At 41.5% G+C, this 22,343-nt stretch overlaps 1 protein-coding gene across 6 annotated transcripts; it reads left to right on the top strand.

Moving 5' to 3' along the window:
• Nucleotides 1-98: 98 nt before the first annotated feature.
• SERAC1 (serine active site containing 1) lies at nt 99-22,220 on the top strand. 6 transcript variants are annotated; one of them, XM_033144081.1, is made up of 17 exons: nt 100-173; nt 2,071-2,162; nt 3,756-3,792; nt 5,375-5,511; nt 6,031-6,120; nt 6,943-7,074; nt 7,878-7,999; nt 9,105-9,233; nt 9,970-10,083; nt 10,248-10,410; nt 11,480-11,630; nt 13,658-13,799; nt 15,101-15,201; nt 16,833-16,930; nt 19,198-19,380; nt 20,006-20,149; nt 21,997-22,220. In XM_033144081.1, exons 1-17 carry the CDS (start codon nt 166-168, stop codon nt 22,131-22,133), a joined length of 1,980 nt encoding a protein of 659 aa, XP_032999972.1. In that variant the 5' UTR covers nt 100-165; the 3' UTR covers nt 22,134-22,220. The 6 variants fall into 6 exon arrangements, with proteins under 6 accessions (XP_032999975.1, XP_032999972.1, XP_032999970.1 ...); XM_033144079.1 differs by having other exon boundaries at nt 109-252; XM_033144082.1 differs by having other exon boundaries at nt 159-248.
• Nucleotides 22,221-22,343: the final 123 nt, after the last annotated feature.

Here is a 22,343-nt window from a genome sequence, read left to right as displayed (position 1 = left end):
ACCCGCGCGCTTGTGTCTCGGCTCGCCCTGGGATTGGCTGGAACCTGCCGGCGGCGGCTGCTGCGCGCGTGCGTGGGGGGACTGTGGGCGGACGCGGCGCCCACCCCCCGAGAGCGTAGGCGGCGCCGAAAGCGTCTCCGTTCGTTGAGAGGTGGGAATGGGCAGATGGACAGGTAGGCGGGGGCGCGAGGAGGCTGGAGCTCATGGGCGGCCGCGGGGATGCGGTGCTGAAGCCGGCGCTCCGGAAGGCAGGTGAGGCTGCGGGGGGCGGACTTAGTGCTGTGGGAGGTCACGCGCGGCTTTAGCACAGCTTTCCCCCGTCCAAGGCCTGCCTGCCGCTGCTGCTGCTGCTTCGGGCGGTGGCGAATGCTTTTCGTCGTCTCAAGACCTCAGCCCAGTGCGCCTTCCTTTGGGTGTAAAGCTCCCCTCGCCCTCTTTTGCACTTAGGGGGTTCATTCCGACTGAAACGTGCCTGCTTGGATGGAAGGGCTCTTTGGAGGGACGCTTCTCTTCCATTCCGAATTAAAACCTTTCTCCTCCCTTAATGTAGTTACTCATAAATTCGAAATTAGTCATCGCCCCCTACAGCCGCAACGTTTGGATGTGTTGCTCCGGAGCCGTCGCTGCGAAGCAAGTTAACGCGGTTATAACATAAGCCGCTTTACTGAAGCGTCGCGTTTAGGCGGTTTCGATGGCTTTGGAAGTCAAAAGGCCATTTTTGTAAGGGGTGCGCTTTAATTGGCTTAGAATTAGATAGACACACGATCAGTTTCAAATGGGCTGTTTAGCTGACTGCCTCTTGCAGCAGTCGCGGGTGGTGCATTCCAGATTGCATCGTTCTCATTGAGTCACTCGTGCAAACGCACAGACAAGCCCATCCCCACCCACATGTGCCTCCCTAAACACTAAGATTTGCAGTGAAGGCTTTTTTATGAGTTGAGAGATGGGTGGGAGGAAGGAGGCTGCATGCAAGAGCATTCCAACCCCTGGATCCAAGCAAATGTTGCAATATAAAGCAGACTAGTTTTCCTGCATTGAGGTGATAGTCTGGGTGATGGGCCATTAAGAGAACAAAGGAAAAGGAGAGACCAAGTAGAGCCTCTCCCTCAACTCAGAGATTGTGACCAGGATGAAAACCAGCATTTGAAGTACTGTAGAGTTTAGGGCTGTGATTTGAACTAGAGGGAAAGCAGCAAGCTTTCCCTTTCCTGTTTGAATCCAAGGCTGCTGAGACCCTTTTCGGGTGCTAATGCTGTGAACCCCTCCATCATAGACTCAGGTTGTATATATGTGTAAATAAACCATATATCATAAAGACACCACAGTCTCTGCTGTGCAGGCCTGTCTTACCCATAGAGGCTTGGGGCGCCAAGTTCTGGAGGGCGCCAGACAAGAGTCCAGAGAACATCAGAGCACAAGCACGCTGAGTGAGCGAGGGTGGGTGCGTGCGCCACTCGTGCTGAGCGTTGGCTCGTTTTTTCCCCCTTTAGCTTGCAGGTTCCGAATTCTGCAGGGCGCCAGAAGGCTAAAAGGGAAAAAACCAAGCTGACGCTTGGTGGGAGCGGCACACGCGCCCTTGCTTGCTCGGTGCAGGCCCACTCGCTCAGTGTGCTGCCTGCTGTGGCTACCGCGGCACGAAGCGGCCAGCTGAGGGAGGCGCAGCATCCAGCCTCTGCCTCTTCCTCGCCAGAGGAGCTGCCCTCCAGCTGCTGCCCACCTCCTCCAGCCCTAAAAAAGGTTGACAACTCTGGGAAAGGGGTGTTGGAGGGATCTTTGCACCACGGCGCTGGATATGCTTAAGACGGCTCTGCTGCTGTGCCTTTTTTCCAAAAGGAAACATGAGCCCTGACTAAGTGCCTGGAACCCCTGGAATCTCATATTGCTTGGAGATTGGGCTGGTGTGCAACAGTACGTAGAAAAGAGAGGGTTTTTTCAATTTTTGCACCACACTTGTGGGATGCCATCTCAAGGGACACTAAACAGGCACTTTTGCTGCTAGCCTTCTGTTGTGCAGTTAGAAAACATTTTTTGTAGATTGACATGCTTTATCACCATTTCATACTTTTACAGAATGTCACTGGCTGCTTATTGTGGGATTTGTTGTCGAAAGATAGGAACTCTTGGTTCAGCCCAGAAGACTGACCAATCATGGAAAGACATCCGTAAGTGCAATTCTATTATTACTAGGTTAAGGGAAAGACATTAATCATTTTTACTGATGAGTTGTTTCCAGATTGGCTGATCATCATTTTACGGGAAGGTCTTGTTTAAAACAAATAGATGATACGTTATCTACAACCAGACGTTATCTACAATCAGCTCTGTTTAAGTTGGGGTTTTCCAAAGAAAGAGGCTAGCCTTTATGTTACAGTATTTTTTGGCACGTGAATAACTTTTTTATTTTCCATTCATTTTAATCTGAAGATCTTTCAGTACCTCTAGCTCTGTTGTATTAGTGTTTCGCTGCTTCTGGTTTTATTTAATTTACACTGTAGTTTTTCTGTTTTGACTTTTCATTTATAAGTTTTAGTTCCTGTTAAATAAATAAGAAATGTCAATGTACAAGTAATATTTCATTGTCATTCTACTTGTCATTGGATATTTTCCGTTGCGTATGCTACAGTGATAGAGGATGGGAATCTTGCCTTCGATCAGGCCATGTTTGTTGGTTCTACACCTGATAATTCGACTAGATGACCACCGTGATCCAACTCTACAATTCTGAGATTCTATTATCATAGTCTTCATCATGTTCTGCCTCCTACCCGCAGATTTGTGACTTCTTTATAGGTCAACTGCAATCAGCTGATGAATCCTAATTCGTAATTTGTGACTTGCTGAATTAAAAAGTATTTTTAAAATACAGAGCAGCTTAAATATTCTTTTCTAATGCAGAAACCTAATGCTAGTGATAGATAAGCTTGCATGTCTCTGAGAAGCTGCTGAACCATAGCCATCTGGGAAAAAGGTGAACAATGCTGATTAGAGTCATCAGTAAAAGTTAAGCACCTTAATACAACTTAATCCTCCAAGTACCCGACTGATGCTGTTTAAGTGAAAGTAGCTTCTGGTGGTGCATCCCTTTAATCATGATTAGTAATTTTAAACTTATCAGAATGATGGTAGAAGGAGCATGTCTGTATAAAAAGCAATGAAGTTGCTTCTGCTAATGGAAACAAAAATGACTTTACAGCCAGATCCTAGGCATGTTTATGTAGAAGCAAGTCATTCAGTTATTTGAGCTTTATTGCCAAGCAAAGGTGCCAAAGATTGTAGGATTTGTACAAACCTCATTGTGACTTACCCTTCAGATAAATGCATAAGATTGCAGCTTTATTTTTTTAACTTTTTGTTTTATTTATTAAACACGAAGAAGCAAAATATGGTTACATAGAATCATAACAGAACACAATTAAGGCAGATTGTAAAACATAATCATGAGAGCTGCAGCTTTAACACTGTTCTTATATCTACCTTAGGTTGGAGCCAGAGAAAGTTAGTTGCTTTTGGCTCATAACTTTTCCCATTGACTTTGGGCCTAAGACTACAGCCTAAATTAGCTGTACTTAATTCCACTTACCTGGGAGTTACCCCAGGTGAATTCAGTAGGACTTATTTCTGAGTAGACCTGGTTAGGATTGCACTGTAAGGCTGCATCCATCTGATTACTGTTTATGATGTGATGAATAATCAAATATTTTAAAACCTGCTTTTTTGCATATACAGTGACACTGAGTTTTGTTTTTATTTTTAAGGGAAAATTGCAAAATTAACTGGCTCACTTATTCTAGGGTAAGTTTGAATATGCAAACATCCAAATAGTTAACATTGAATTAAAATTGAATGCATATATGTGTGTGTGTATATCTGTATCTCCGGAAAATACAGTGATACCTCTAGTTATGAACTTAATTTGTTCTGGAGGTATGTTCTTAACCTGAAACTGTTCTTAACTAGAGGCGTGCTTTCGCTAATGGGGCCTCTTGCTGCCGCTGTGCCGCCGGCACACAATTTCTGTTCTCATCCTGGGGCAAAGATCTCAACTCAAGGTAACTCTTCCAAGGTTAGCAGAGTTTGTAACCTGAGGCGTTTGTAACTCAAGGTACCACTGTAATGTCAATGAACTTTTGTATTATTTTTTCATCTGTTTGCATGATGTTCACACACTTGTGGTATGGAAGTATGGTTGCACCACAGGACCTCCAGTTTTTCTTCTTCCCCTCCAGTCCTTGACCCTCCAGAGCAGATTGTTGGGGTAGACAGGAGGGCTGTGAGGGGAGGGGAGAGGAACCCCACTGTGTGAGCAGATGCTTACTTGTGGCACATTAGATGTTCCCCAACATGTGAGGAACACTGAATCTCAGCCTCATCTAAAAATATGTGTAAAATAGGCTTGGGCAACTTAGCACTGAAGGCCAGAAGTAAAATATGAGCAAATATACAATGCTGGAGATGCAGTTTTTTAAAGAGATAAATTCATGTCAAATATTGCATTTAAGTCATTATTTGGAAATTGTACCTTCAAATCTTAAAAGTGCCAAAAACAATTGATTTGGACTTCCTATTGGCTTTCCACTTTGTTTCTTAGCCATTAGCCATTTTTACCTTCCTAGGTTCAAAATGGACACTAAAATAATAATCAAATTTGCACTTCTAATGCTCATTTTAGGAATAGGTCAGCAGTGTGTTGCTTACTCCAGCGAAAAGCATTGAACAGTCACTGTGCTGTTGGGTGGCATGTGCAAAGTACTTCAACCTTGTGACTGTTCCTTTGCGTCCCTGTTTGGCAGCTGAATACTGTGGAGCCTATTGCCAAATGAACTTATGTTACAGCTTCAATCAAAGATTGCTTAGACTTGGGAATAAGCAGGAGGAAGTGGCGGGTTTCGTGGTGTTTGCCCTCTTCTGTACTTCCCCAGGCTTCATTGCTGACAACAGAGATCTTGTCTTCTGTATTTTAAAATTTGTGTTGGAGATGATCCATCTAAAGTTCCCAGATTGCTGTAAAAGCACTGCTAGGCTGTCACAAGATGAATCTGCCTGCTGCACATCTGCATGGTTCACTGGTCAGGCCTTTCCTAACCATGATCTGAGTTACTGGATTTGAATGTCACAGGGACACTCATTTAACAAACCAAAATAACTTTGCTAAAACTGGGCACAACAGGGATGGGTGAAGAGGAAGTTAATGGGCAACAGCTTCTTCCTGGGATGATAAACCATGGTTTATTGGACCAGGTCGGTATGCCTGAACCAGCCCATCATGTTTAAAATTCAGAGAACCGTACATACATATGCTTCCAATTTGCATCTTAAGAAAAGTCATTTTTGAATTTTTGTATTAATACTTAAACTGATACCTTTCTTTTTAAAGTGGTTGCATCTTTGCTATATATGAAGTTCTGGCTTTAAGGAAGTTGTTCTCTTTTGATACCCAAGTGGTACAGCAAGAAAAACTGAAGTCCTACATTTATTTACAAACAGTTTCTTTAGATCCCAGTGGATATCAAGGTAAGAGACTGTTGGGCTCTTACGTTATTCAAGAAACGTAGAGAATAAAGAGGGGAGAAATAACATGAATTCTATGTTTAATATTGCAGTGCTGAGATTCGTAGCGAAATTTACTTCACATGCACCAGGATTTTGTCTATATTCTTTCAGAATTCAGGTTGAAGAAATGCATCTTCTGACTGGAAGTTTTCTTAGTCTATGTGCAGATCTCTTAAGAGTACTGCTGATGTTACAAACACTCATTCCTAGAAGCCAGGGCAAGCAGCCAAGCCCCATTAATCCTCAGGCATACCTGGGAGCCAGCCATTGCTTGGCCTGCAGCACTATACACCTGGTGCCATTGTACAGTTGTTCCTGGCTGGCAGGGTTTGTCATAGTTAAAGCCCAGAGAAATATGTGTATGGGAGGGAGAGTTTGTAATAGGACATTATCTCTATAAGAAATGGGCTTAATATAACAGCAGCCTTTATGTATTGTATGACCCCAACTACATCTGCGCTTTTGTTTGTTTTTTAATAGGGATTTCTCACCAAGTGAGAAAAGTACTTCACAGAGCAGCAAGGAAAATACTAGAAACAAATGCTAGAATTTTCCGAAGACCATTTGATGGTAGGTTTGATCAAATCTGCTGTAACTTAAAAGTGTCATTGTTAGGTCTGGCTGTTTAACTTTGCTCTTTGTCTCTGACATTGTCCACTGAAACGCCCTTTGTAGTTCACAAGATGATCATGATGGCGAAGACATAAAGCCCAGCCTCCTTACTTACTTCCTTGCTTGTTAGCTCTGCCTATCTCATTCACTCCAAACCCAGTTCCTTGCTTTCCTGTTCTGTAGACTGCTTATCAGGTGCTTTCAGTTCTGCCCTAGCTCAGCTAGGTCTGCCTGCCTCTGTATAACCATATTTTAAGGTAACAGGTTTAGAGCTACATAATGGCAAAGCTGTGAACCAGAAAGGTCCCAGTTTCAGTCACAGCTCTGGCATCAACTCGCTAGGTGATTTAACACAAGCCACTGTATCACAGCAAGATGCAGATGATAACACTGGCTGGCTGAACAGGATCGTTGTACGGAATATTGCACTTAGAACACTTTTAAGCACAGCTTATATCCAGAGCATAATTAATTACACAATAGTGGTTTTATCAGTATACAGCATACATAACCGTTTCTTCTGTCCTGCTGCACTTTCAGCTCATTTCTGTGCACTGTTTTTATTTTTATTGGTAAACTGCCTCGAGTCCCTGTCAGGATGGCAGGGCAGATTTTAAATAAATATATAATAATTATACTGTTGTACAAAGAATGATTCCATCTGTTGAATAATATGCTTCAAAGTGTGGCTTCTGAAAGTTATCTTCATTTTCTGTTGATAATGCAAAGTTTAATGAACAACTGCAATTACTTGATTTTTATTTTATTTTTTGAGTAAAGAACGCTTCAGTACTTTTGACACAGATGAGCATGAGTGTGCCTTGTGGCTCCTTGTGAAAAGAAGCCAGTCAGAAGATAAAATGGTCCGATTACAAGCTGTGCAGGAGTTAGCCTCCAATTGCTACTGGCATGGTAAGGTATTCTGTTATGAAAGCTAGTGTTTTAACTTAAGTCTCTTAAAAGTATGGCAAAGTGGTTAGAGTGTTGGACTATGACCTGAGAGACTGGGGCTCAAATCCCTACTTGGTTATGAAGCTCACTAGGTGACCTTGGGTCAGTCACTGCCTCTCAGCCAAACCAACTCGCAGCATTGTTTTGGGGATTAAATGGGGAGGGGGAGAACCATATATACCACCTTGAGTTCCTTGGAGGAAAAGGTAGAATATAAATGCAGTAAATAACTGTGATTTATATTTTTATTTTAAAATATATATATAAAAGAAGAGGAACATTTTTAGTTGTCTGCCATCTGCTTAGAAAAAAACTAGCACTGAATATCCAGTTTTTGACTTGGCTCTACAACCTACCCATTGAAGTCCAATGCTTTAAGGATTATTTCAACGTTCATGTGAGCGCCTGGTGCATAAATTTATAAATTGATACGTTAAGTTTTAAAAAAAACCTAAATGCAGATACTAGGGTTTCATATCAGTGGTGCAGCTATTTCTCCCCCCTCCTCACCCTGAAAAATTGATTTTTAAAAATCTTATATATGTTTGACACCTTAGTGCATACAGTCCTTTCCAAACAGATGGATGGAAAGTCTCTCCCTTTTCCGTTCCTCCATATATTGTGAATTACCATATGTCCTCACTTGCGTTTATTAATTGCAAATTTGTATTGCTGGCTTACTTGCATGGACTTTAGAAAACTTTATAAACAAAGGGAAATATTTCAAGTTTGTTTAAGGCCTAACTCTATTTGTTCTAATACAGATTATCAGTATATGACAGCTGCCCAAGCAAGTGATCAGAGAACTACTATTGGTTTAGCTCGAAGTAAAGATGTTGACCTGCGGTTTTTCCTGCTACCCCATCGTCTACCAAAACAAAGAGATGTACGTATTATGAAATCCAGACTTCACTGTTTTTCATAGAAGTATTTTGAAATCTAGTGTCTAAGAGTCGACCCATATAGCTGGTCTAACATAATAACTGATTTACATTTTCATCTATGTGGATTAACAACATTTTGAAATCTTAAGAGTTGGTTTGAGATTTCCTAAGTTAAGGAAGGTAGCTTTCATTATCCAGTCCCTATGGCTGATGGTGACTTCAAGATCAGGGCTTAGATTTAAGGGGCAGAGTCATGGTGCAGCCTGGAATGAACAGAATGAGAAGTGGAGATGAGATCAGGGATATGTCAAGCCATGCCATCCCTGGGAGTGTAGAGGCAGGGACATAGGAATGAACTGAAGTCTGTAGGCAAACAGGGAGGAATTCAATGTATGACAAAGGAGGTTGCTGCGTCAGTGTCAACATTGCTGCTTGCATGATGGAACAATCTCCCCTCTTGTCCTCTGGTGTGCTGTTCTTGGGGTTCTCCCCTCCCAAGCCAATTTGGGGAGCTTAAGAGGTGAGCGGGGGGAAGGGGAAGCTCCATTGTGCAGGCCTCAGTTAGTAGGAGTAGTTAGTTGAATCCAGCCCGTAGCAAGAAAGGGAGACAAAACACAGTGACATAAAAGATTAATTGGAATGAGTGCAGAAGGTGAGGAGTGGCAACTATTGGATGCTCAGACTGGGGTCTGCAAACTGTCCTGGAAACAGTTATACTTTGCAAAACATAGGACACAACTGAACTACATGACAGACTGCTCTTCCAGGCAGGCTGGGACGTGTATCCCTTAACTAGCCCTGGCTAGAACTAGCAGTGAGCAGAAACATCTAGAGAAATCCTCATCCCCACATCTGGAAGTCAATTCAAATTGCTGTTATTGTTAGGTGGCCCTTGCTGTGCATATTATGGAGGGCGAGATGAAACATGGAAGCAGTTTCCAAGATATCTAAAACCCATGGCATCTAGGGCAGTAACTTCAGTAGCAGTTAGGCACTACATTTTTCTGATGTGAACTGGTCATTTCACACTGATCAGTGTTTTTACATAATTTTCTGGTGCCTGCTGTTGTGGGAGATGTTAACAGGTGTTTTTGGATTACATTACAGGCTTGTTATTCAGAAGATGAACTTCTACTGTTGCTGGCGGCTTTGCCTCAGACAGATCTTGACCCATGTGTACAATATTTTACATCATTGGCTTTAAGAGAAAGCAGCCAGACCATCGCTGCACGAAAGGTGTGTTCCTAACTCTAAATATTTTGACAAAAATGGAACAATGCATGCTCTGAGTTACCAATGAAGGTAGAAGAAGCTTGACTGAACAATTTTTATCCTGATGTCTGTGTTTACCTAATCTGTCTTCCAGTTAATGTGTGAAACCATTATAAAACCATTCTGCCCACCAGTAAGTTCCTAAATTTTATGTACCATTCTGTGCTAGCAGAAATTACTGTTCGCTTGCCTTTTTTCTTCTCACTATTATTTCCAGCTGCTGTTATGTTCTAGGAATGGAAATTCCTTGAATCCATCTCCTTGGGTGACTCCTGACACACACAGTAACATTCTTAAGGAAATTTATTTTTTGTCTTGAGAAACAAAGTCAGGATAACATAAAGGCCGGTGGTTATTTTTTAAAGTAGAAAATATCAAAAATTCATTTCCATGTTCAATATTTTAATAGTTTGGGAGATAATCTTAATAGCAGGAAATCTTTGCAGTGCTGCTGGCGTGCCTGTTTTGCTATCTAGCTAACTACTCCTAGCTACCATAAACAGGAAGCATTAGCCAGTACATCTTATGGAGGCTGGACATTGGATCGCTCTTCCATTTGCCCCATCAAGTTACCAAGATGGCCTAATCCTTAAATGCAAATTGCACAAACCTAGTTGTTAGGAAAGCTTTTAACGTTGACCTCACTTTTTTGAAATGAATTCAGATACATTCCTGAATATATATATATTTTTTATTCCAGGGGGGCTTATGGTGTTTTGGTGGAAATGGGCTTCCTTATTGTGAAAGTCTCAGTACTGTCCCTTCAAAGGCTGTAGAACTCTTCTGCTTACAAGCCTTAGTGCATCATTCCAAGGTAATTCAATAGTAACACCACCACCTTCTTAACCCTCTGCAAATATTTGCCTGTTCCCTAGATACAATTTCTAGAATGATTTCTATCTGGATGGAAGACAAAACATGTCACAAACTATTTGCCAGCTAAAGATAGTCATGATAGTACTTCCTGCCTAATTTCAGATTCCTAGTCATTGTGATGAAATTGAAGCAAGTGGGGGGCTTCAGCTGCTGCAAAAACTATACCAAATCCGCAAGGATTCCCCCCAAATACAGAGGAGCATCATTCACATAATTGGGAACATGGCACTCAATGAACAGCTTCATTCATCTATATTTCGTGCAGGTAACAGCAAAGCTTATGGTCTCTGAAAAATGGAGAATTAACGATGAAAGAAACAGGACCCTGTAGCTTTTTCTTTATAATAGTCGCAGAGGCTTTTTATTCTGTTGGGTTCAGTGGGGCTTGCCTCCAGGTAAGTGTGCCTAGGACTGTAGTCAGATAATGTGCCAAGTGGTCCGAGGTGAAAGGAATTCATTGCTGGATTATGAATGAACCTTAATGGAAGAACATAATCATGCATAAGTATAGCCTACTGATGTAGGAGACATGTTTCCTTCTATTATTTAACACTTTAAGCCTATTTATACAGTCAGCCGATTATCCATTCTTATCCGTTGAATATCTGATGCATTCTCATTCTGAGAAGCGCATATTAAATGGATGTTTAGAAAAGGGTGGTGGTCTCTCCGTGCGCCAGTACTGCAGTGAATTCCAGAAGTAGAGCAGTTCCCTACATTCTTATCAAATGTGGAAATGAAATAAGAAAATAAAATAAAAAGATTTAAGAACTGCAACTGGTAAAGCATTTTCAGCAGTGGGCTGTGTCGGGTAGAAGGCTGCTTGTTCAAATGCTTCCCTGCAAGCAGACAAGTAGCATATTGGAGGAAGGCTATGCTGCACCCTTTTCCCTGATATGCTAGTTCTAAAAGTTTTTAAAATAGGGAAATATTTGAACAGGCAACCCCTCCTGCAGACTGCTGTTGTCGAGTCCAGAAAAATAAACTTTACCACGTGATTTCCGCTACACATATAGACTGACCACAATTAATCTCTGACATATTGAACTTTGTCTTATAAGAACACCTGCATTGCACCTTTAAATGATGAGCGTGAGAAACAATATCCAGCAGAGCGTCACAATTTTATCTTTTAGACACCAGGAGACTTAGCAAGCTTGATGGGAACTATCAAATAACATACTGTAAAAATCACTGTGTTTGTGTGTTTCATTGTGTTTCTTTCCTACTACACAGTAGCAGCACTTGTATCCCTTTTAAAATGATTAATAAATGGATTGCCCTTTTGGTCAGTGACAGGTGATGATACATATGCTTGCTTGATTCAATCCTAGGTTGGGTTTCTATACTTGCTCATATGATGAAGTCTCCACGGGTCATGGAATCCTCCCATGCAGCAAGAGCCTTGGCCAACCTAGACAGGGAAACGGTGCAGGAGAAGTATCCAGAAGGAGTATATCTTTTGCACCCACAATATCGAACCAAGTAAGGAGAGAGCCTCCTATTCTCTGCCTCCTTCCTCCACTACAACCACTTCATTACTCAAAATAAACCTCTCCATTCTAAAGTTCACCCGTTTCTCTGTGGATAGATTCCTCGCAGGGCCGGATCATAAATGCTTGCTCCTTGCATGATGGCTTGTAGGTGAACATTGGCATGTATGAAAGGTACCTAAGAGAAATTGTCTCCAGAGAAAGTTGCTGTGCAGCTATTTCATTTGACCCTACCTCTTATAACCTTTTAACAGGCATGCACATGTACAACGCTTCTTTGAAAGGCTATGGGAAAAATATGTCCACCTTTATGACTAACCTGTACCCAGGGCCAGCCCACCTATGAGGCAAGGTGAGGAAACTGCCTCAGGTGGCAGGATCCACAGGGGCAGTGCATCCAGCCTCCAAAGAATGCCTTGCCCACTGCTGCTGCCATGGTGGCAGTAACAGCTGCAGCACACTCCTTGGAAGCCAGATCTGCCTCTTCAAGTCTGCCTCTACAGTGGCCTCTTGGCAAATAGGAAGCGCTGCTGGTCTCCCACCCTTGTTCCCGATGTATATATTTCCCACTTGTTCCTGATGTAGATCTTCACTCATTCTTCTTTCCAGATGGGTCAGCACCATTCCATGGTTCCCCTCAGGTGCAAAAATGTCTTGGGCCAACCCTGCCCGTACCATTTATTCCTCATAGCTTCCCTGATGGAGGACAGTACAGAGTGGCTGGGGAGGCCCAGCCAGATGGGCGGGATATAAGTAATAAAGTATTATTATTATTTATTAACATCATCATCATAGTGGGGGACAGAGTGAGAAAGAACTCTAAACACATTAGTGTGAGTGCAGTCCTATGCATATCTACTTGGAGTCAAGTCCTATTGAGTTCAGTGGGGATTTCAGTGGATATAGGATTGCAGCCCAAATTGTTCCATATCACTCCCATCTTGGGACAGAAAATGTTCCCCCTTGTAGAATACATCCTGCAGTTGTTAAGAAGTTCCTTTGTCTCATTGAAAAGAGAGGTGCTGCAATGCAATGGTTTAGTAGCAGGCTCCAGTACATAGAAACTTTAGGTATTCCTAAATTTCCTTAAACTCAGGAAGATTAGACTCTTAACCATATATGTAAATCTCACTGAGGTCAGGAGTTTGCCACCTTAGCTAACATTTTCTGGATTTGCCTTGCTGGTTCCAAGGATCAAGTGGTTGCTGTTTCAGGGAACAGTGTAGAGCTATATAATACGGAGCAGCTTTGGGAAGTGTAGGCTGTAGAGAAGCAAGTGACAGGGAGCCCAGGGGCTGAAACAATGGCACAGAAGAATACATTTAAAGAAAAAGGCAGAGGAGGGGGAAAAAGTGAACCCAGAAGGGGCAAATCCAAGAGGAGGCTCTGAAGAAGCTTCACAACACTTAAGATCAGTCGGGTTGTGTGCTGTGGAGGGTGAGGGGTGAAGATAATGAGTAGCGGGGTGGTTAATCAAAATACAAGGCGGGTCAAAAGAAGTGTCTTCTAAGCCTAGAATCTGTAGGGCTCTGTCATTGTGTGTAGAAACTATCCGACTGTACAAAGGTAAAATTCATATTTGCTACTCTGCTTTAGCATGTGGCCCTCAGAAGGTTGCCTAGAAAGGAATGCGGCCCTCCGACTATACAAAGGTTATTTATCCCTGCTCTAGATTATAATGGGAGTATTCTGCCATTATGACCTTTTCTATTGCTACAGCATTGCAACTGTGTCATCCATATGGCTCCACTGAGGGCCAAAAAATACATTTTGCTTCTGATTTCTTCCAAAGCGGCGTTCATAGTTCTCATTCTGCCCATTATACCCTCACAACAGCTCTGTGAGATAGGTTAAGAGTGACTGACTGTAAGCTTCATGACTCTGTGGAGATTTGAACTGTAGTCTCCCAGCTGTTAGTCCAAAACTCTTAACCAGCACATGTGATTTGATAGCAGTTCTTTGGATGCCGGCTTCTAGTAATGCATACTCCCTTTTGCAACTTCTTATTTCCACTACCAGTGAGCCCATTAAAGCTGATGTCCTTTTCGTTCATGGTCTTTTGGGAGCAGCATTTAAAACATGGCGGCAACAGGACATAGAGCAGCCTGCTGCTGAGAAGGAAGTGGATACGGAAGACGATTATACAGAGTGTTGGCCAAAGGTATGGGCAGTGCTATTTTTCTATGAAAAGAGGTGCTAGAACTCCCCATGAAAGCTTCCCTTGTTCTCTTATAATGGCAGTCACGCCTACCTGAGAGGTGCGGGAACTGAGTTCTGATGAGTTCCAGTTGAAAAAAAGCCCTGGGTAAGGGGGAAATCCTTTGTGCTTATTGGGTTGTTGCTTCCTGTGTTTGAAAATGGAAAAGGGAAGCTAAACTCAATTCCCTTCCTTTCAGTTGCCTGTTTGTTTGTTTTTTATAATAATTTTTATTAGTTTTACATATAATCACTATGTAACATCATATCTTCTTAAATCTCATTGGCTGCTTATCCAAGCCTAACAGCTTCCCTCCATCCCACCTAATGGTTTACAAACTTAAATTTTGCATCTTTGCATTTCACTTTCTTTCCTATTCTTGCTATATCTTTATCTAAGTTATTACATTTCTCAACCTGAGTAGGTAGTAGTTTCATCTTACAAATCTTCAGATAACCCTGCTAGTGATGTTAATTGCTTATGGTTGTCTTTCAAATATAATATAAACTTGTTCCAGTCTTTTTGGAATGCTTGATCTCACTGGTTCCGGATTCTTCCCATCAGTTTTGCCATTTCTGCAAAGTTCATCAGTTTCATCTGCCACTCTTACTTCGTTGGTATTTCATTTTGTTTCCATTTTTGAGCTAACAAAATTCTTGCCGCAGTGGTTGCGTACAAGAACAGTCTTTTGTCTTGTCTCGGTATCTCTTTACCCACTATGCCCAGTAAAAAAAAAGCTTCTGGTTTTTTAACAAAAGTATTTTTAAACATTTTCTTTAACTCATTATATATCATTTCCTGGAAAGCTGCCTGTTGTTAACCTGGCTAAGGAACCCAAGCTGTGGTGGCATAGTGCATTGAGTGAAGTTAGCTATTCTGGGGCCTGCTACCATAGTAGAATGCAGAGATTTAGTGGCACACATAACTAATCAACCATTCAGAATGACAACAGTGCTATGGCCTGGAGTGAAAATGCCTTCACAGGTGGTTATTTTTTTTGGGGGGGGGGTGTACTGTGGTGGGGGATGCCTTGTATGCTAACACTGAATTAATGTTTTTTAAAAGAAAAATTAGCTCAGATTACATGGACTTCTAGCAAACTACTTCAGAAAGAAGCTTCAGTTTCAAAACAGCATTCTCTGTAACCATACTTCACTCTTCCAATTCACTGTCTGTCTTGAAAATAGTCTTGATTTCAGTGCTTGAAACCCAAGAACTTTTGTGAATCCAATATTCTGTCTTGTTTTCATGTATTCTCAATGTAGACATGGTTGGCATCTGACTGCCCAACACTTAGAATTATATCTGTGGAGTATGATACACATCTGAGTGACTGGAGAGCAAAATGTCCCGTGGACAGCTACAGGTAAAAAATGCAGGGCACACAAATAGGCGGGAAGTAGAAACTGTGTGATTATACAGAGGCAGACATGGCGATTTCCATTTCTGCTTTGTAAAGCGTATTGTATTGTTTAGGAACTAATGGTGGTGACAGTTCTAAGTAGCCTAAATCCACATTTGCATTTGATCAGAATAATTGATCGTGTTTTGTAAGCTCCAGTTTCGCAGAATTGGCTGGGCCATCCTTTGGCACGTATGAAGCCACCTTATACCCCGTCATATAGCTGGTCCATTTTGCTTGGGGTTCTCTATTCCAGTGATCAGCAACTCTGTAATGTCTCGCAACAGAGTTCCCAGCTTGCTCCCTGTGATAGTTTTTTAAACCAGAAATGCTAAGGGTCTGAGCCTGAGTCCTTCCTATTCACAGTCTGTCCTCTGTCGCTGAGCTGTGCCTCCTCCCTCAAGTTGCCACAGGAGGCACAGTTACTCTACACCCAGTTTTGATTGTCCTTGACAGTTTAAAACACCAGCTTTGGTGAAATTGGCAAAAAAAAAAAAATTATAATCATAACTGCATGCACAGCAAATCCCCTGACTTTAAGACTAAGGTGAACTGTCGGTATAAATTCACAAGCAGTTCTGGAAAGTTTGCATTGCTATTTATAAGCATGCCAGCTTTTAAGGAATGAATCTGTAATGCTGCCAAGGACCCTTGAGACGACATCTAAAGACCCTGCTGAATTCTAGAATTTTGTGTGTTCTTCTGCTTTGGAACAAGTCTCCATAGGTTTCTTTAAGTTTTCACTAAAAATGCCTGTTTGAATATTTGGGTCAACTCTGGCTGCAATCCAGCACACAACTAATCTGCATAAATCCCATAGACATCAGTGGGATTTAAACAGCCTGAGCTGTGTGCAGAATTGCACCCAAAATCTCTATAGCATCCATGCTGATTAAAAAGGGGTATTACCCATATTTTTCCGTCTATGAGACGCCCCCATGTATAAGACCCCCCCCTATTTTGGGGGACTCAGGTTTAAGAAAATGGGGAGAGATCTATCCGTGTATAAGATGCCCCCAAATTTTGGACATTTTTAAAAAGGAAAAAACCTAGTCTTATACATGTAAAAATACGGTAAGTCGCTGCTTGCAGTCAGCATGTACTACCCAACTGGAATTTATTGAATCTGTTTTTGCTTTTTAATAACTGCGGTGGTTTTGAAACGTTCTATTCTCAGTAAACCCATTCCACATCAGCCATTTGTGGATTTGCCAAAGGACCCCAATGTACTGCCAAATATCCTGAGGCATGTTCTAGGCATAGCTGTCAACTTTCCCCCTTTTTAAAGGGAAATTCACTTATTCCTAATAGGATTCCTCGCAAGAAAAGGGAAAAGTTGACAGCTATGGTTCTAGGGCACCCATGAAAATCAGGTGGGACCCTGGCCAGACCTTTTGGGTCTCAGTATTGCCCTGCTAGAAAACACCCAACCCTCTCCCATGGCACAAGTTGTTTCTCAGTAAAGCTTGCTCACCAGTACTGACCTGATTGAGGAGCCCTTGCAAGCTTCCTTGGCTGTCTAGTGTTTCCCAGAACAGGGTTTAAAAGCCACTGCCTTTGCATCTGCTACTTGGTTCTCTCTCCTTGATTTGCAGGGAGTCTCTTTCCTACAAGAGCACTGAGCTTCTCAAGAAACTGCGAGCTGCTGGTGTTGGAGATAGACCTCTTGTTTGGCTGTCACACAGCATGGGGGGCAAGTCCATTGAATCCTTATTTAATTTTTTCTTTAAATTGCACTATTCTGCAATTTCAAGTATTTCAGCTGTGTTAACTAGCGGTGCTTGATTAATTTGACCTTTGTAAACTGACCTGCTCTCCACATCACCCTAAACTATGCTATAATTATGCTTCAGATTTCACATTTCCCCCAATTTTGCAATGTTCTTTTTAAAATGTGCATTTTAGGATAAAACATATTTAGAAATGCATGATAAAATGTATCTAGGAGTGCATGTTCTGTGAGAAATTACTTTCAAAAATAGGTATTTAAATACCTATTCATAGATAGATATTTTACAAAAATGGCATGAACCAGAAATAGGCTGACATGTCCATCCATAATGTTAACTGGGTGTAAAAAGATTGCTTCTATTTGAGGACCATTGAAGACTATATATGTTACAAAACATATGTTACCACAGGAAGTGGTATCATGTACTGGAGGGCCAACATCAATTTTCCTGCCATACATGTGGTTGGTGCTCAGACAGTGGAGGTTTTTTCCTGTGCCATTCGTCAAATTTCAGGTTTTAAACCTGACTGTCTCATCCGTACAAATGGATAACTAAGTTGGCAGGCCCAGGGTTTTAGGGTGGGGGGCGGGTTGTGGGCAGAATGGCATAGTGGTCTCCCAGCACTGACCACCCCTTACTTGGGGCTCTGGTGGGGCTGCCACAGCTGCTGGCCTTGTATTTCCCCTCATGCTTGTCAGTGGGGTTACCTAGTAACAGTGATGTTATAGATAGGATTCAAGCACTCACTGGGTACTGATTGGGACTCAGAATCCATTTAACTCTCAGCCCATTATATCATTGCCACTGAGTGTGCCTGCTTGTAAGAGAGAGACTAGTCACTGCCTTCAGCGTCTCCCTTAGAGAGCCAAAATGGCAGCTAGTGGGGACCCCAGATGAGGAATTGATCTGCTGAGCCCTGCTAGGATGGATATGCTTCCAGTATGCCATGTGCTGACATCATGTCTCTGCGTTGGCATACAATCATTTGGATATACATCTACCTTGACATTACATGCCAGTAGTTATTTTAGCTCACCATTTTGTCTGTCAACTGCAATCTCTTTATAAAAGACCTATGGTTATAGGGAGGTATACAAATTTAAATAATAATATATTTGTGTGCCTCCCTACTTGCGGCGACTGTTGTCAGTGTAATAATGCTGGCTGGTTGGGCATGGTGTCCTGGGTTGGCTGTGGTATCCTCACATGGGATGTTGCCACAGGCTGCACCTTTGCAGTTGCTGCACCTCGTCTTTAACCTTTATTTGAAGAGATTGTTCTGGCAACGATCAAGTCATTAACATGTAGAAAGTTTAGATAGGCAATAAGACCACATGTTGTTAATTTTCACAAAACCATTCTTGAGATTTTGAGTAATACCCAACTTTGTTGGTGCAAAAAAAATAAAAATAGTGCATATATACAGTTAAGGTTCATAAAAACCAACAAGAAGTTCTTAAATTCTCTGCTGTTCTACGGGGTGATTGCTTAGGGGGCTACATAGAATATATTTGGGTTTTTTATCAGTGTTGTTCAAGAATTCACTTTTCCAGTGGTAGAATAATATAGTAGCTTGTGTTTTTTTTTTAAACAATGTAAACTCTTTAAGTCAATTTACTGTGTTATTCAATCCCTTGATAGTTACCTCATATTTTTTCCAGAATATTCTCCAGTAGTGGGATCTCAACTATTTTCCTTGCAGAGATTCTTAGGAAACTAAATTAGGGAATTGAAAACTGCATGTTAAGTGTAGGGATTTGGCTCAGATTTGTTTTAATTGAATGTTACGGTACATTGGTGGAAATGCAAAAAAGCAGTGGTTTTTAGCTATATATGTCTTTTCTCTGACATAATGAGTATACCAGGATGATAGTTATGAGTGGCTAACAAATGTTTGAGGTAAAAGTAAAACTTCACTAAAAAGGAGCAAGTGCCCCCCCCATTTTTATTTGCAAATAGAAATAAGAGGGTTTTTAAAAAATAAATAAATAAATCAAAACATGGCAACAAAAAACCATTGCTAGCTGGCATTAACAATAATAAGATTACATTGCTCTTATTTAGTATATTACAATATCTGCCTAACTGGTAGAATGTATTAGTGCTTTTCTGCATTTTCATCTTCAAGGAGCACATCTAACAGATGAAGGAGAAATAGGATAGGATGTTTTGTACGTCAATTTAAGCATCATTCTTGCATTGGTCCTACTTTATATTTTCTTGTCAGGTCTCCTAGTCAAGAAGATGCTTCTGGATGCTTCCAAGGACTCTGATATGAATTCCATTGTAAACAACACCCAGGGAATTGTGTTTTATAGCGTTCCTCATCACGGCTCCAGGTTGGCTGAATACTCAAAAACTGTTAGATTTCTGCTTTTTCCCTCTGTGGGCGTTAAGGAGCTCAGCAAAGGTATGCTTTGGTTGCAGTAATTTAATATTTAGAGTGTTTGCATGCACACAAACCATTTGCATTGTTTTTACCTGGCTCAGGAAGGTATTTATTTGTGATGCTTATTCCCTGCATTTCCTCACTTGAGCTCAAAGCAGCTAACAATAAATTAAAACCATTTAGATAACTGTAAAGGAGGGGGGATGGTGAGGGGGGGGGAAATGCATTGGATTGGATTGTTTGATAATTTGTATGGTTTTAACATTGTCTTAATAAAATTATATATATATATAACAACTATAAAGTAACAATAAAAGTAAAACTTCCGTGAAAGGACAACTGCTCCAGGCCCCAAAGCCTTCTTGAAGAAAGTTCAATGGAAAGAGTTCACAACACAGAGAATATGGATATTGCAAACGTGACTGAAAAGCGAAAGGGAACTGTATAGTGATCTGTAAATGGCACGCTATCTAAGACTGTGTTGCTTGCATGTGCCATGCTAATACTAATCCCTCAGAAGCAGGGCTTTATAGCAGAGGTGCCTCTGAACTTAAATCTAGTTATTCCAAGTACACCTTTCATAGGAAAATGCTGCATGCAAACACAATCAGAAATATGCATTTAATTTTCTTTCTTGTTTCCCTAGATTCTCCTGACCTTAAAGTACTGAACGATGACTTTCTCTCATTTGCCAAGGATAAGAACCTTCCTGTATTGAGTTTTGCAGAAACAATGCCAACACGAGTCAGTAGAGTGCTGAGCCTGCATGTAGTACCAGTGGAATCTGCAGGTCTGATATTCTCAGCATTCCCTTTTTTTAAAATGTATTGATCTGGCAAGATATAACCATGAGAATTCTGTGATATAAACATCCAGAAATGGATGCAGATGGAAAACATGGTATGAAAAAATCAGCGTTTCAGAAAAATTAATGATCGACGTCTTTCTAGTATAAGGTTGGATCAGCCACCCTCAAAGAAACCCCTCTCCCAACTTCTTCCTCTCTTGCTCAGTACAGATTGTTTGCAGTTAAAGTACTGTGATCATTAATTTATATGAACATTTTCAATAGTGCAGTAAAAAGGTTGGAGCCCACAGTTTCCATGCATTGTGTATTAAAAGTTAAGTACAGTCGTACCTTGGATCCCAAACGCCTTGCATGTCGAACATTTTGGCTCCCCAACGCCGCAAACCTGCAAGTGAGTGTTCCAGTTTGTAAATGTTCTTTGGAACCTGAACGTCCAATGGGGCTTCAGCAGCTTCCGATTGGAAGCTCCTGCAGCCAATGAGAAGCCGTGACTTGGTTTCCGAACGTTTTGGAAGTTGAATGGACTTCCAGAATGGATTCCGTTCAACTTCCGAGGTATCGCTGTACATGGATTTATTTAATGTAATTAAATAAAACAGAGCTCCAGGAGCCATACGTAATAGGAATACAGGTATCAGTGGCTGCTATTCATGATAGTTAATGTGTTGTTTCTGGTATCTCAGGTGGTAAGTCTCAGAATATCAGTTGCTAGGGAGCACAAGTGGGAAGAGTTTACTGTGCTCATGGGCTGAGGTGGATTGCAGAGTTGTAGTGCAGGGTAGGAATGTGGCTACGTTTTAAAAGGTTGAATCTTTGCAACTGGAAAACTCGCCCCACCCTACCCCAACAGCTAAAACGGAAATGACAAGAGAACCCCTCAAGACTATATGAAGCTGTCAGTTCAGTTTTGCATTATTTTTTTGGCACAGAAAGTATTGGATTAAAGTGTAGAGATATTTCCTATTCTAATTAATTCAAGAGGGTTCTGCTCTGCGTGATCCAAGCTGCTGCAAGCTAGAAGTTTCTAGCTAAAAAGCAAGCTTCTATTCTGCCTGGAAAAAGGCAGGGGGTTCCTGATGTTTGGGTTATTCCTTCAGAGAAGCTGAACAGCTGGTTTAAACTGGTTCTATTACCTCTTTCTGTCAAGGTCATAGCTTCCAATAATAATAGGCCAGAAGGAGCCCGAGTTTCACTTTCTATCTCTCTCTTTCCTTCTGGTGTGGTATTCTGCATATAGTATGCTAAGATCTTAGTCTTATTGTAAGTTTAAGTTAAGTCTGCTGCAAATAGATTTCTTATGGAGTGTGCCGATCCTGAAGATGTATGGATTTGTGACTGACATGCTCATTTGCCTTCAGTAGTAAACTCTGCTGGATGAAATTGCCTCTGGTCTATTATTGGGAATCTTGAAACTCTGCTAACTGTACATTGGGGTCTGCTCTGGATCAATATGAGCAGAATCACTATACCTTCTGTGCCTAACTCATGGATTACTGTGACTAACAGACATTTTAAGGTGCTATTCCTACCCCAGGGCTTTTGTTCTTTTAATGGAAGACCTAACTTACAAGCCTGCACCATTTAAAACCTGGTTCCAAGATAAATTATTTGTCCCTTCAAAATTTTTGCTTAGCTCTGATCCATAGATAATTGTAACACCTTATTGCATGGCTTGTTAGCACACACGATAGAAGAATGCCTGGTTGTCCCCACATAGCAAATGGGAAAGTGCATCTCCACCAGTATCACAAGATGCGTGCTGCTGTGTATAATTTGTGTCTTTTCCTTGACATTAATTGGTGCTGACTTCTGTTTTTTGTTTTTTCCAGATTTAGGCATAGGAGAACTCATTCCCGTAAATGTCAGCCACTTGAATATTTGCAAACCGAAGAACAAGGACTCTTTCCTCTACCAATACACACTAAAGTTTATTCGAGATTCTTTAGAAAGAAAGCTGGGAAACTGAAGAACTGCGCACCAGAGCTTTGCTTCTTTGATGTAATTCCTAACACATTCTTGGACTGAAACGGGGGCTGAATTGACAGGTACAGCACAAGGTTTTATTGCTGTCAAGTTGCTTTTTAACAACTCCTCTAACTACTGACCTTGGCGTGTACCTAGGATATGAAAGTGCGTAGATGCACTTCCGTACATCTCACAGAGAAAATCCATGGTA

The sequence above is a fragment of the Lacerta agilis genome, chromosome 3, assembly GCF_009819535.1.
Source record: "Lacerta agilis isolate rLacAgi1 chromosome 3, rLacAgi1.pri, whole genome shotgun sequence".
Taxonomy (NCBI): domain Eukaryota; kingdom Metazoa; phylum Chordata; class Lepidosauria; order Squamata; family Lacertidae; genus Lacerta; species Lacerta agilis.
This window is presented reverse-complemented; position numbering and strand designations above follow the sequence as displayed.

Coding starts and splice junctions, on each gene's coding strand:
- SERAC1 (XM_033144079.1), top strand. CDS start 158: ATGGGCAGATGGACAGGTAGGCGGGGGCGCGAGGAGGCTGGAGCTCAT. Junction 13,800..15,100: donor ATACAGAGTGTTGGCCAAAG/GTATGGGCAGTG, acceptor TTCTCAATGTAG/ACATGGTTGGCATCTGACTG. Junction 19,381..20,005: donor CGTTAAGGAGCTCAGCAAAG/GTATGCTTTGGT, acceptor TTGTTTCCCTAG/ATTCTCCTGACCTTAAAGTA.